Source organism: Phaethon lepturus, unplaced genomic scaffold, assembly GCF_000687285.1.
Source record: "Phaethon lepturus isolate BGI_N335 unplaced genomic scaffold, ASM68728v1 scaffold3406, whole genome shotgun sequence".
Lineage (NCBI taxonomy): Eukaryota > Metazoa > Chordata > Aves > Phaethontiformes > Phaethontidae > Phaethon > Phaethon lepturus.
The window spans coordinates 6,329-19,435 of record NW_010548120.1 but is presented as its reverse complement, the minus strand read 5'-3'; the positions used below and the strand labels follow the sequence as shown (position 1 = coordinate 19,435).

At 37.0% G+C, this 13,107-nt stretch overlaps 1 protein-coding gene across 1 annotated transcript in view; it reads left to right on the top strand.

Moving 5' to 3' along the window:
- Positions 1 to 12,763, top strand: part of PTPLB (protein tyrosine phosphatase-like (proline instead of catalytic arginine), member b) — a 14,923-nt gene extending 2,160 nt beyond the window's left edge. The window contains exons 3-6 of the mRNA XM_010289844.1: positions 2,686 to 2,774; positions 8,663 to 8,784; positions 9,434 to 9,612; positions 11,952 to 12,763. Of these exons, the coding sequence (XP_010288146.1) occupies positions 2,727 to 2,774; positions 8,663 to 8,784; positions 9,434 to 9,612; positions 11,952 to 12,034 (432 nt within the window). The 5' untranslated portion in view covers positions 2,686 to 2,726 and the 3' untranslated portion in view covers positions 12,035 to 12,763. The remainder of the gene's footprint in view (positions 1 to 2,685; positions 2,775 to 8,662; positions 8,785 to 9,433; positions 9,613 to 11,951) is intronic.
- The last annotated feature ends 344 nt before the right edge of the window (positions 12,764 to 13,107 follow it).

Genomic DNA, 13,107 nt, shown 5'->3' with positions numbered 1-13,107 from the left:
TGTAGATGGATTATCTTTTCCTTGCACACTTCAGAGTGTATGTCCACACAAATCCGTGAATAGCAGGAGAGTCTCCTGTGTTTCACCTTCCAGGCTGGTGCAGAACAGCAAGTAAGATGACTGTACCAATCTGTGTGCAGACTAATAATCCTGGCTCAGTTGATTGGAGATGTGGATCCATTTAGCCCATGTTGTCCTCAGTCATGCAATTTAATATTAGTGAAGAGAGCTGTTAGTGGAATGTTGCAACATTTTATACCGTTATACCTCTGTCTTTTTGCTTTCCCTAACAAAGTTTTTTACAAAACCCCCACTTATTTTATTATAACTGCCCATGGGTATATTTTTTCTGTTAATGGAAACATTTGTCAGCTAAATAAAATGATTTTTTTGCACAGCTGGATACACTGCTGCTGTCTGCTGTAGTCCTATTGACTCTGGTAAAAGTTTCTATGCAAGGAGAAACAGGAAATTTGCAGATTCCTTTGCCCCTGCTAAACTAATTGCTATAACTAGAGCTGTAATTCTCTGTCAGTAGAGGAGCTTATCTGTGACAGATGGCTGTGTGTATCAGCATAACTTTTTCTCTCCACATCTTTTCAGTAGAATCTGTAATATTAGCATCTGTGAGGCAAGTTCTTCAAAATATGAAGATTGATAGGGGAATGTCTCTATCAAGCATAGCTGAGAACAGAATTTTGGCGTGTGGCAAAGCAAACAGAATCCAAGGGTACGAATGGCATTGATAACATGGAAGAGCTTCTGCCTGGAGGAACTTGGTATAGAACGAGGTGATAGGAGCCACCAAAATGCAGAAGTGATAGTAGTACAGGGAGTTTGTGAAGGGAATGGAGAGCAAAAGCAAGAAGGCTTTGGTGAGTACAGGCCCAGCCTACAGAATCACTACAGTGCCAGCCTTCCTACCATAGTGATGCTTACCAGTAACCCTCTGGTAAGCCAAAGTCAGCACTGGTTGACTTTGCTTTAGCCTGCTCTGTTAGGAGAGATACGAGGTCTCCACCTGTAAGCTATGCGTACAGCCTGTTTTCAGTTGGGAGCTCCCTGGGAGAGAGGATGCACTTGTTGGGAGTTGGAGGATTTCCTGGTGGAGGTGGGAGGCTTAGTCCAAGATGTGCAAGAGGTCTGGGCAGGGCTTGCTTGCTGCATTGTTCTGGACCTGAGCCCCCTGTCAAGCACTGCTCTGGCACATGCAGTGTTGAGTAAGTGGTGACAGACATTTTTAGAGATACCAAGTTTAAAATTGTCTGCTGAGTACCTTTTCAGTGCAATGAGTAAATTATTAGAGGCAAGTAAAGTTTACATAAATTGTAGCTGGTGAGTCCTATTTTGATCTCCTGTTTTTGGCATAGATTGGCATTGTCTTGGCTGTAATGGAAAAACCTTGTTTGTCTTACTTGTGAGAGAATCTTGGATAGTTCTTACACAGTGTTTTTGGCTTATTTATAGATTCCTTTGCAAGAACATTAGTTTATCTTGCTCAGGAAGGGATTTTCTAAATTGTATAAAAGAAAAGTCTGTTATATCGTAGGAGCGAGCCTTTAATGAGTACAGATTGTAGGATTTTATAGCACCCCCTTTTGTGTTACCCTCAGGGTAACAGAAATTCTGCCCTGAGGTTCTACAACAGAAAAACTGAAGAGAACTGTTTGCAGTATTTTTCCCTCTTCTTACTCTGAAAGAAGATTAATATTGGACTGAAAACAATTCTAATGAAACTTGCTTTTGACTTTTCTTATTCTTTCTTCTTCTTCCATTTTCCAGTTCGGTCTTTACTTCTTTCTGAGACTGTTGTGTTGCTTGCTATGGTTTGCATTAGTTTTAGAAGCACTTTCTTTTATTGTGTATTAGGAGCTGCAACTGCTTTTGCATTTGTCTTCATCATGCTACTGTAAGAAAATAAAACTCGTGCTATGAAGTTTAGAAATTTTGTGTAATCTTGCAGTCTAAAACTTTTCCTGCTCTGTCAGACCTGTGATAAGGGTGTGTAGGATCTTTTTAGTGGCAGTTTAATCAGCACCTCAGAACTTGCTTAGAAGAACCAGTGCAATCTGCTTCCCTGAGAAAAGCTTAAAATTGTTTCTGTACCTACCAATGCATCAGCTAGTCCTTGGGTTTTGTTTTACGGGTTTTTTTTTTTTTAAGTTGTATTCCCTTGGAAGAAATTATGAACTTTGTATCTATCGGAATATGAGCTAGATCAGTGTTTCTTCAAAGTAATTGTACTTCTTGCGTGCTGTTTTTGGGGATATACTGTGCAAAACATCATTATTGTTTTTACTTCTTAAATCACAGTAATGAAGAGTGTCTTGGGTATTTTAATCAAACGGGGTTTATTTGAAAGATTGTATCCCAAAAGCTATTTGATTTAAGCTATCTCATCTTATTCAGCTGTCTTGTGTACTAAGGAATGTGCTATGATTGCAACCAGACTGATTACTTTTATTTGCATTTTGATGCACAGAGTCTTGTCAGGGGATTGCATTGCATTAGGCTGTATAAACACACCACAGGACAGACTTCATGCCTTCGAATTAAAAAAATTAAATGCTTTCCTTCCAAAAATGTTGAACAACTGGACTTTGGCTTAGCTGTGGTTTGTTTTCCCCACCCCCACCTCCCACCCTGATAGTCAGGAATATTTACTAATTGCGAAATATCTTCCAGGCATTGTTCCCTCTTCTGTTGTTCTGACTGCTTTCCAAGTGATGTCAAGGGTTTTCCTGACGTGGGCAGTAACACATAGTGTAAAAGAGGTAAGTTAAGCTACAAAATAGATAGGAAAACTAATGACCTATGGTGAAAAGCAAGTGTTGGTTGCTGTCTTATTTTCCTTAAAATTACTTCTGTTTGTATCCCAGTGTGAAACTGTTTATGTGAATTTCTGTGGATCAAAAGAAATAAAAATAAATCCGATGTTATCTTTTCTTGACAATCAAATAGACTGAGGTCCAATTCTTTCCCTGTAACATATCTAGCTCCTGAATAAATTTTGCAGTCCTTACTGAAAGTTAAAGAGATTCCAGTGTGTAATATGGAACGCAAAATTTGGGACAGCAATCTCACTAGAGCCATAATTAATAGCAAAATCTCCTCGCTGCCCCCTCTTTCGTACACAATTTGCTTGCTTTATCATGGCATGTGAAAGCTCCCCCTCAACTGTTTGTGCACAGCAATGCCTGGATGTCCTCCGTTATCACCTTCCAGGATTATCTTCCCTCTGTCCTTCATTTATTTTTTCTTGCATTCAAGCGTAGGTGGGGTTTGGGACCTCCGTGTTTTTTTCTGATTGTTTATCACACCAAATATTGCTGTACTTACACAAATCTCTGCAGAATCATTTGGAAGCAATCTTATTTGAAAATTATTCCAGACAGCTATTTTAAAACCTAAACATGCTTTAATTGATATAGATCATGCTGACTGACTCGTTCATGTCATCTGAATACGTTGTGGCAGCCCACATATGCCGCATCTGTGCTGTTAGTTTAGCCAACCAATCTTACTGGTTTTATGCTCATTAAAGAAAGAAATTAAGTCTTGATGCCAATGTCAGCCTGGCTGCCTGAAATAAGTGATAGTCATCTAGTATCGTCATATGCATATGATCTTTTGTGACTTGACGTGGAGAATGTCTTAAGGAGCTTGTCTCATTACCAAGTCTTCAGGGAAGCTGCTTTCTCTTCCTTATTCCAAACCTGTTATCACAGCGTCCATCCATATGTAGAGTAACATAAGTCACTGTAGTCCCTAATAATTAACAGCTCTTTCTGATATTATGATCCTTGTTCATGTAGAGCCTTAGTTTCATGCTATTTAAAGTGGAGCAATGTTATTTTTCTCAATAAACTCAAAATCTTGTAAATACTTATCTTCTGACGGATTTCACTTTTGGTGCAAATAAATGTCCTCCAGTCTCTGTTAATTCACTGGAGAGAAGTACTAGATTTTGAGGGGAAAAAAAGTGCCATAATCCTAAGACACTGGATTTTAGATACATGTATAAAATACTTATAAAGAAATAGGCCTCTAGTTGTGCTTGTTACCTGTACAATGCTGGGTACTCTGTTTTTATGAATTGTTTCCTGATTTTGAAGTAATCCAAATGTTAAAGGTTGGATCGCATGGATGAGAGTTATTCCATGTGTTGTCTGTTAGACATCAAAGGAAAGTCTGTAAAATTATTGTGGGTTAGTTTTTTTGAAACTTATGCCCACATTCTCACCAGAGAAAACCAGCAAAATGAGAGAAAATGTGAGCAACAAGTTCAGCCTAACGTTAAATTTTTAACAAAGAATTTTTTTTATCAAGGATTCTTTCAACAATATTACATGCTTTTTTTTTTCCTCATATTTATGTGGTCTTTTGGTTAAAGCCTTGCCAGAGACTGTGTTATGTGTTACTTTTTTTTAACATCTTGGAAAGTGGGCATAAGAATGGTGAGGGTGAGGAATCCTGTGATGAGTTTTTCACCTGTGACGTAGAGCAAATAAATCAAATGAAGAGGCTGTATTCTGATCCCTGTCCTTCCCTGCAACCAGAGAGCATGCAGTCTCAACTGGGGAGATGTATTGAAAGTGTCATGAGTGTTCTACTTTTTCTAAAGGGCTGTCTGCACAAGTGAGCTCCATGGTGAAGTCCAGGATAAATTCTCACACAGCTTTATGGAACTTGTAAGCTATGCAGTTGCATGATGAGGTTCTTGTAAAATAAAACACAGTTTTCCTCTTTAACTTTTTGAGCGAGACTTGTTCAGTATCTTGCTTTTCCAGACTGTTTTCATATATAATATAGTTAAAAGAAGAAACATCTGTATTGCATCCCTCCTTTCTGTCAGAATACACTTCTAGATATGTGATGTGATCTGAAGCATGCTTCTTGCCACTAACATGTTTGTGCTTTTTGTTGAATTTAGTGCTGATGTGGTGTTAAACTCAATATGAAAGCATTTATAATAAATGTTAAAGCATGGCAAATGTTAAAGCACTGCACACTTCTTTGGGTATCAATGAGATCCTCTACCCTTCACCACATAGTAGCTCTTAGCTTAGCAGAGGAGGGCCTGGCATGTAATACAGTACTTGCAATCGTTTTGTCGTTACATGGGAAATGAATCGGTTTGGTGAATTTCACTGTTTCTCCTACAAAGGAAGGAAGAGAATGAGCAGACTGGTGTGAAGGGCTAGAATAAAGTAGGCCTAGGAGAACAGAAGGTGCCCTTCAGTTCAAAGTTGTCTTTTTTTTTTTAATTTGGGTGAACAGTGAGATCATCTGGTGACATCATGGCAGGCCTTCACAGAGTTCATTCTGATAGATAATTCTGCACCCAGTTCTGATAGGTAATTAAAAAATGATGTCAGCAGTGAGTTAATGCTTATCCACTTTGGTGCAGATAAATAGAGTATATTTTTAGGGGAACCTTTCTAGAACACACAAGCAAAAGGGGTGGTGTGCAGACATGTACAGCATATCGAGCTGGTAATTAGGACTCCAGTATCTGCTTCAATCAGTAGTAAAGCATACTTAAAGAGGGAAGAGCATCTTAATTTATGATATTTAAGACTAAGTTGTAGTCAAAGAAGTCTACACTGTAAAGTTCAGAACTCTAAATGGGTGAGTGCATTTGAAAAGCCTGATTCATCACTGCTTTACATCTATGTAGAATTTGAGTAATACTGTATAACACAGATGTCTGTCAGGCCCTTTGTGCCTACTGTGAAGCTTCCTTTCTCTTTTTTTTTTTTAATTGATGTACCAGAGAACCAGTGCTCTGGAGGGAGACGTGCTGTTTCATCATTACAGTTGCATAGTGCTGCTGGTTTTATTCTTCTGCACCGGATTGCTTAATTATGTGTTTAGCTGGAATTTTCTGCAAATAATTTGTCAAACTGTTACTCTTAACGTGGAAAATCTATAGAGAATTACCCTTTTCATGCATAAGGAGAACAGTAAAAACCTCTCAGGCTTTATTTTGTCAATTCCCAATTCTCATCTTTGCCTTTTAAAAGGCTATGGATTCTCTTACATTTTAACAAACATTGTCTGCTATTCGTAGTATTGAAGATAAGCTAAATATATTCAGGACCCTCCTTGATAAATTCTTTTGAAACACATGCCAAAAAATTATGCCCATGGTATGATTGACTCTTATTACGGCAGTTGGACAAATAAGTTGTAAATAAAGTGTAAAATGTGCTTTGACTTTGTGTAACACCTCCTTCAAAGACTGGCATGAGAAAGTAGAGGAGGAGAAATAGAGTTCTGAGGGCAGCATTGGGCTAAGTGGTTTATTAAGGGTCTGCTGTTTATTGGCTGTACTATCCCCCTTATCCTCAGATTGGAAGAGGAATGATACAAATGCAGCATAAGCAGTACCTAAATGAATAAGACTCTTGAGAGACCGTTTTGTAAATCAGTTCCCAGGGGTTTGATAATGTGCATCTTGGATATCTTTAAAGTACTGAAAAATTGTAAGTCCTCCAAGAGGTGTTCTAATAGTGACAGACTTAGGACAAATATGTTAGTGTGTAAGAAACATATTTTTTAAGTTATGAGCTGTGGACTGTAGTTAAAATATGATGATAAAATGTACAGTAGTCTTCTGTTCCTTACTGCACAGAATGGAACTATTTGAAAACTGCATAGGTCACTTTTGTATGAAAACTACCACCAATTTCCAGTATTCATTCTTCCATAAAAAGGGGTATGAATCTTTTTCATAACTCCTAAACACTGTTCTAATATTAAAGTAGATGGGAAAGACTGGACCTGAGAAGGCAGTGTCACAGAAGTCCTGTGATAGAACTGGATTGTAACTGACAGATTTTCTACTTCTATCTGTATCATTCATTGTTAGCTTCACAGTTTCTTGTCCTTGCTCGTGTCCTTGGGTGATACTTTAAGGTACAAGTTTTTGTCGCTTTCACTGACTTCCATAGTTAGGGAAAGTGGGGTTTCAAAGTATAGGCTGAAGTCTGTGACACATGTATTTAGTTGAACTCACTAAGCTGCTACTCTTGATTTGACCAGAAGATGCAGCTCTGGAGTGCTTGTGAAGCATGTTGCTCCTTGGGAACAGCATCATCTGTGAAGCGCTATTAACTTTCCCAGGTTGAGAACCAAGTCTTGCTTATAAAGCAGACCGCAAACAAGATTAGGATCCTGTAGCTATGTAAAAATAGATTTGGTCTCTTCTCTGAAAACCTTAAGTTTTGGATTTTGTTCTTTTATGATGATGTAATGGAGACATATATAAGCAAATTATCAGTTTCATGTGGAAAAAGGATAAGGTGAATTTGCTGCAAAATGCAATGAAAGTGACTTGAAATGCTATATGCAGCAGAATGTAGATTAACAGCAGCTCTATAGAGGATAGATATCCAGGATGTCCCAAGATTTCTGTTTAACTCTTTCTGGGTTTTGTGGACTGTAACAGGAAGCTTTTTATGGGTAACCTTCATGAGCATTTTTACATGCGAATAGATGATTAGTCCCTTCAAAAGATTTCTGATCACCGATATATTTTCATGCTCCTTTTTTCATTTGTACATGTACTTTGCCCAAGATGAATAGAGGCACACCTACTGACTTCCTTTTCCCTTTTTTCAAGAGTTGGAGGAAAAAAGAAAATGCAGGCCCTTGTGGTTGAGCTCTTTTTGTTCCCACAGTCCACTGAATTTGGGCTCAAGGTACTCATACAGCTGAGAATTCTGTTGAAGGGGAGGGCAAGAGGGGGAGGGCTGCATAAAAATCATGTTTGCTTTCAAGAGTTTGTAGTGCGGGTGCGTGACCCCATATACTTTATCAGTGATAGTCCACCTATAATTATTCTCCCAAATGTAAGAAATCTAATAATTCATTTAAAAAAACATGCTATTGAAGATTAACCTTCAAAATATGGAGTAGAAGCTGTTTTGTGATGTGTGTCTGAAATAAAAGCTCTAAGAGGTGTAAAGCAGTGAAACACAATAATGCCTTGAGTGTAACATTGGAGGAACTATACTGGATACAATAAGCAGACAATGGAGCAAGGAACAGTGAAGCAGGTAGTTGTCAAGCCTACCTGAGGTGAGACAATCTGAGCTTCTGTTTCTTCTCTCCTCCTAGCCTATGTCCTGCTGTTAGCTGTTTTGCTGCTGCTCAAAATTAGGACCCAGTTTCTCATCTGTAGAGAGAGGAAAACAGTGCTTCTACTCAGAAGTAGCCCAGACTAGGATCAGAATATAAACTCTAAACCAGGTATCAAGTGTTAGACTAATGTGTTAGCATCCTTTCTGCTTGCTGCACTAGGAAGCAATCGTAGGACTGAAATAGAAGCTGGTACTACATAGGAATGGGAAGAGTTACGAGTTGTTCTCAGCATTTCAGGGATTTCTTATACTGATGTACCTTGCATAGAATGGGAGATCTTAAGTTATCTGATCACCAAGCAGAGCTATTCTCAAGCAACTAGAAAAATACAGAGCATGATAAGAAGGGTTTTTACTGTTGTTACTAAAGTTGCTTGTAAGTCACTCTTGGAGTCCGTTCTCTAAAATGCTGTAGTAAAACAACCCTTGGGAATTGATTTCTCTGAGGTTTTCTTGGGTCTGGTGAGTGATTAGTAATGCTTGAATTCATATTGAGCTTTTTTCTTTTCTTACAGGTACAAACTGAAGATAGTGTCCTGTTGTTTGTGGTGGCCTGGACAATCACTGAGATAATCCGTTACTCTTTTTATACATTCAGCTTGTTAAATCATCTCCCTTACCTCATCAAATGGGCCAGGTAGGTGGCATATTAGAAATCATAGCCTTAAAGCACTGATTTGAGAGGGGTATTTATCTTGTAAAATAGTTGTCATACAAAAATTTAGATTCTGCCTTGAGGTAATTGCCTTTTTTGTGAATGTGACTTCCTAGCTTCTTTCCAGCAGATTTCTGAGTTTCAAAAATCTGTTATATTGTAAGCTGAAAGACTAGTTTGTCAGAACTCAGTTCCATTCACAAAGTGATTGTGTTTGTCAGGAACTGACATTTAAGAGTAAGGGGTAACAATAAGTAAACTGATATTTAACAGTAACCCTTGAATCCAAGGGTTGTACTTGAAACAGTCCATAAGCTTATTGATTAATATTAATTGTGTTTGGCCCCATTTAAAGTAATATAATGAAAGTAACGAGGGGGATGGGGGGCAGAATAGTTTTGAACATAGTTTTCAGATTCTCAAAGGTAATCTTTAAGTAATTCAAACTGATTTCTCATTTGAATACTTGCAATAATGTTGACACCTTGCCATGCTCTAATCAAATAAGAGCTAGGGGAAATAAATACTGAGTTGAGAATTTAAAATTTGAATATCCATAATAGCATTTAACAAATACTTTGTCAGATTTTTTTCATAACTTTTAATCTTTTCTGTAAATGTTTTGTTCTAGGTACACTTTGTTTATAGTATTGTATCCAATGGGAGTCTCAGGCGAATTACTCACAATATATGCTGCATTACCCTTCGTCAGGCAGTCTGGCTTGTATTCCATTAGTTTACCTAACAAGTACAATTTTTCTTTTGACTACTATACATTCCTGATCCTGGTTATGATCTCCTACATTCCAAGTAAGTGTGAGTTTCTTAGAGGTTTTTTTAGTATTAAAAGTTGTAATAGGAAAAGCTAATAACTGTGAGATTAACATACATATAACTAATTTTGCAAAATTATTTTTGAAACTTCTCTAAAGAAAAACATCAGAGTTAAAACTGCAGGGATTGCTTTCTACCAACACCTGCAAAAGAGTAACACATGTTTTTTCTGTTACACTTGGAATACAAAATAACTGTGGTACTTCTTGGGAAATGTTGACATCTTAATTTTTTTTTTTTCCTCTACTTACAGACTTTTAGGAGAACCAAGTTCAAAACAGCTTCCTAAATTTTAGTTTCTTATCAGAAATAAGAACATTGCTTTTGCATTAGTGGGTAGGCAACCATTTCTGTTGAATTAACTTGAATTGACATAATCTCTGGTTGATGTTTCTATACCTGGGATGAAGATTTGGCTTTGCTGCTTTGAAATGGGGAGTAGGAACACAGAAGCCTTTAGCAAATTTAAATGTGCAAATAAGTCTAACATGCAGAGTAATGTAATGAGGATGTTGCTGCTGTTAGCTATCTCTGCAGCTGTCTTTATATGAACCTTGTTTGTGCAAAATGATAACCCATATTCAAAGATTTATATTTCAGTAGTGTGGCTGTCTGTATTAACAAGCACTTACACTTTCAGTGAACCATCTTGTAATTCTGACATAAAGGTTCACAAGTTTTTCCATCTGTTCCTAAAAAAAAAAAAAAAGTACAAAAAAACCCCCCACATACTTTTTATTAATTTGTTTTTCCTTGTCCCCCTCCTCCAAAAATGGTGATGTTACTTACTCCAAGCAGCCAGGAAAATATCTTTTGTTTTAGTCAAAATAACCGTAAGTATTAATTACTACTTGTGTGGTAGCGAGATCACAGTTGACAGACTATGTGGGAGCGAACCTACATTGAACCCAATTAACAATTTTAGCCCACTTTCTCCATTAAAATTCCTGTCTCTTAAATGAGGTATTTTCTGTGAACTATTACCATTTGCTGGATGCGTAACTTGAATGCAGTCGTCTTAATTTTTTTTTTTTTTTATTACTATTGTGAATTAGTACACTAACTAATTCTGAGAACCAACTGCTTGGACTCAAGCAGTCTCAGGTGCCTCTTCACATCAAGGTATTCCTGTGGTATGCCTGAGATAGAAGGAAAGCAATGTTCATTGCAGTCGTTGATTATACCATAGTTCAGTTGTTCACTCATAAAAGCTACCTATGCAGGAGTTACGCCTTCTGAACTCACTGAAGATCTTGGAAATTTTGGGAACGTTAATATCACAAGGAAAGCAAGCTTTGAAAACTGTTAAAAATTGAGTTTTTACATTTTTGATAGTTGCATCTTACCATTTACCTCACTTTAAATCTCTAATTTGGTACTTGTCTGTCAAAACTGACACCTTGCTAGAAAAGATGTCATTAAATTCTTTGCATATAATGGATACCCATTACTTAGACTTCTAATGGAGAAACGACATCGCTCTGTATTCTGTTGTGTTTCTGGACATCTGTATTCACTTCCTTAACACTTGGTAGAGTGAATCAGAATGGAGGGAAGCAACCAGGAAATGAAATACAGGGTAAAGAAAGCCAAAAGAAACATTTTGACCTGAAAATAAAAATTTAGTACACAAATTAGATAGACTTTGGCCTATGTTTGACTAATGCTTTGCATGTGTAACTGATACATAATTTAGGCTGATGCTGACTTTGTTTAATTTTCATATGGTTCACAAAGGTTTAGTGTCTCATGGCAATTTTAGCTTTTGCTGTTTATGTATGTATGTTTTCCATACCATACTTTGTTCTGCAAACATACTATGTAATGTAGTCTTAGAAATAGGAGAAAAAGCTTTGCATGAGAGAATAAAGAGAGGAGATGAAAGAGGCACCAGCTTTTATAAAATTCCTTAGATCCTGAAAAAGTGACACTAGAATTATAAGCAATTAAACAAATCTAGAAATTTCATTTTTTTGGAAGGATGTTTTCTTCCCTGCAGTGCATTTTCTGTTGTATGTGTGCAGTTCAGGAGACTTTTGTCATCCTGCTTGTACGTGCAGAGTTAAATAAGGCATTTTTGCATTTAATTAAAAATGTGATTGCTCTAGCAAAAAATAAATAGTAGCCAAAGCCTAAGGACAATATCACTTACTCTCTTTAAAGACTAAAAGGCAATAGATGGTTTGAGTGGAAAGCAGATAAGCATGTTTTCTTCTAATACAGAATTGGTGACCTTGAACATGTGACTGTGCATCTTACATTGACATGTAAGCCTCACTTGATACTTTGTTTAATTAAGTCTGTTTTCTCTTTAGTCTTTCCTCAGCTGTATTTTCATATGCTACATCAGAGGCGAAAGGTACTCTCCCACACTGAAGAATACAAGAAGTCGGAATAATTCCAACTCTTTCAGAACTTTTCAAACATCAAAATGCTGCAGATTTTCAATACCCAGCACATTTATAAACAATATACCAAGATAAAATAAGTCAGAGGTAAAAGACCAATAATTTAGCAAGAATAACCAATAAATCTGATTTCACTGAAATTCCACAATGTAAAACACTGAAATAATTTTCAGATTGCAGTGCTTCAGAAAACTTTTAAACTTTATATGGCTTGGCAGTTAGCCTTTTCCTTAAATGATGTGCTAAATGGTTTTCATTTATTACTAAATGCTTGAAGGTTGTAGTATGAGTGATGAAGTTGTACCCACCAAATGCTTGAATTGGGTTTATATTACCGATACCTCTTTTTTTAAGTGCTTGACTGCATGCCAGAAACTGTATGTATTGCTGTGAAAGCAAACAGTATGCTCTGGAGTACTTTTAGATTTTGTCAGAGATTCCAGTGGAGAATGTAATCTGGGCGAGGTATTTAAGTTTAGAAAGGTAGGTTGTGTATTTAAAAGGTGTTGGAAAAAAGAACAGGAAACCAATTATGGGAAACGAGGGGAATGTGGTTCTTTAGGAATTTAAACAGTAGGATGTCTGACCAGAGTGTCTTCTCTGAAGATCTTGTTTAAGTTGATTACTCAAATACTAATGTTAATTCAGAGGCTATAATGCTTATCTGAAATGTTAAAACTCCTCTAAGTACTGCATTCCTGGATACTTTTTAAAATATTTATAAAAAAAAAATTAATACTAACTGTAATACTTCTAGTGATATCAGCAACGAATCTAAACAATGTAAGGAGGCAGGTCACCCAGAAACGGGTACAGTTCTGCCTCAATTTACTCTGAATTATCATCTCTAATCACTGTCCACTATGTCAGTGGTACTCATCTTTTAGTGTTGGGGACTATTTGGTCTACTGTGGAATCATTTGAGGGCCTTGTTCCTCAACCTAACTTTTCTTAAGTGACTAACGGGTATCACTCTGGCCCATCTAAGCAGGCAGTTCCAGGCACTCAGCTTCTGAAATGTTGCAAAGTCATAAGCTCCTTCTTTGAAAGCAAATTATCTCAT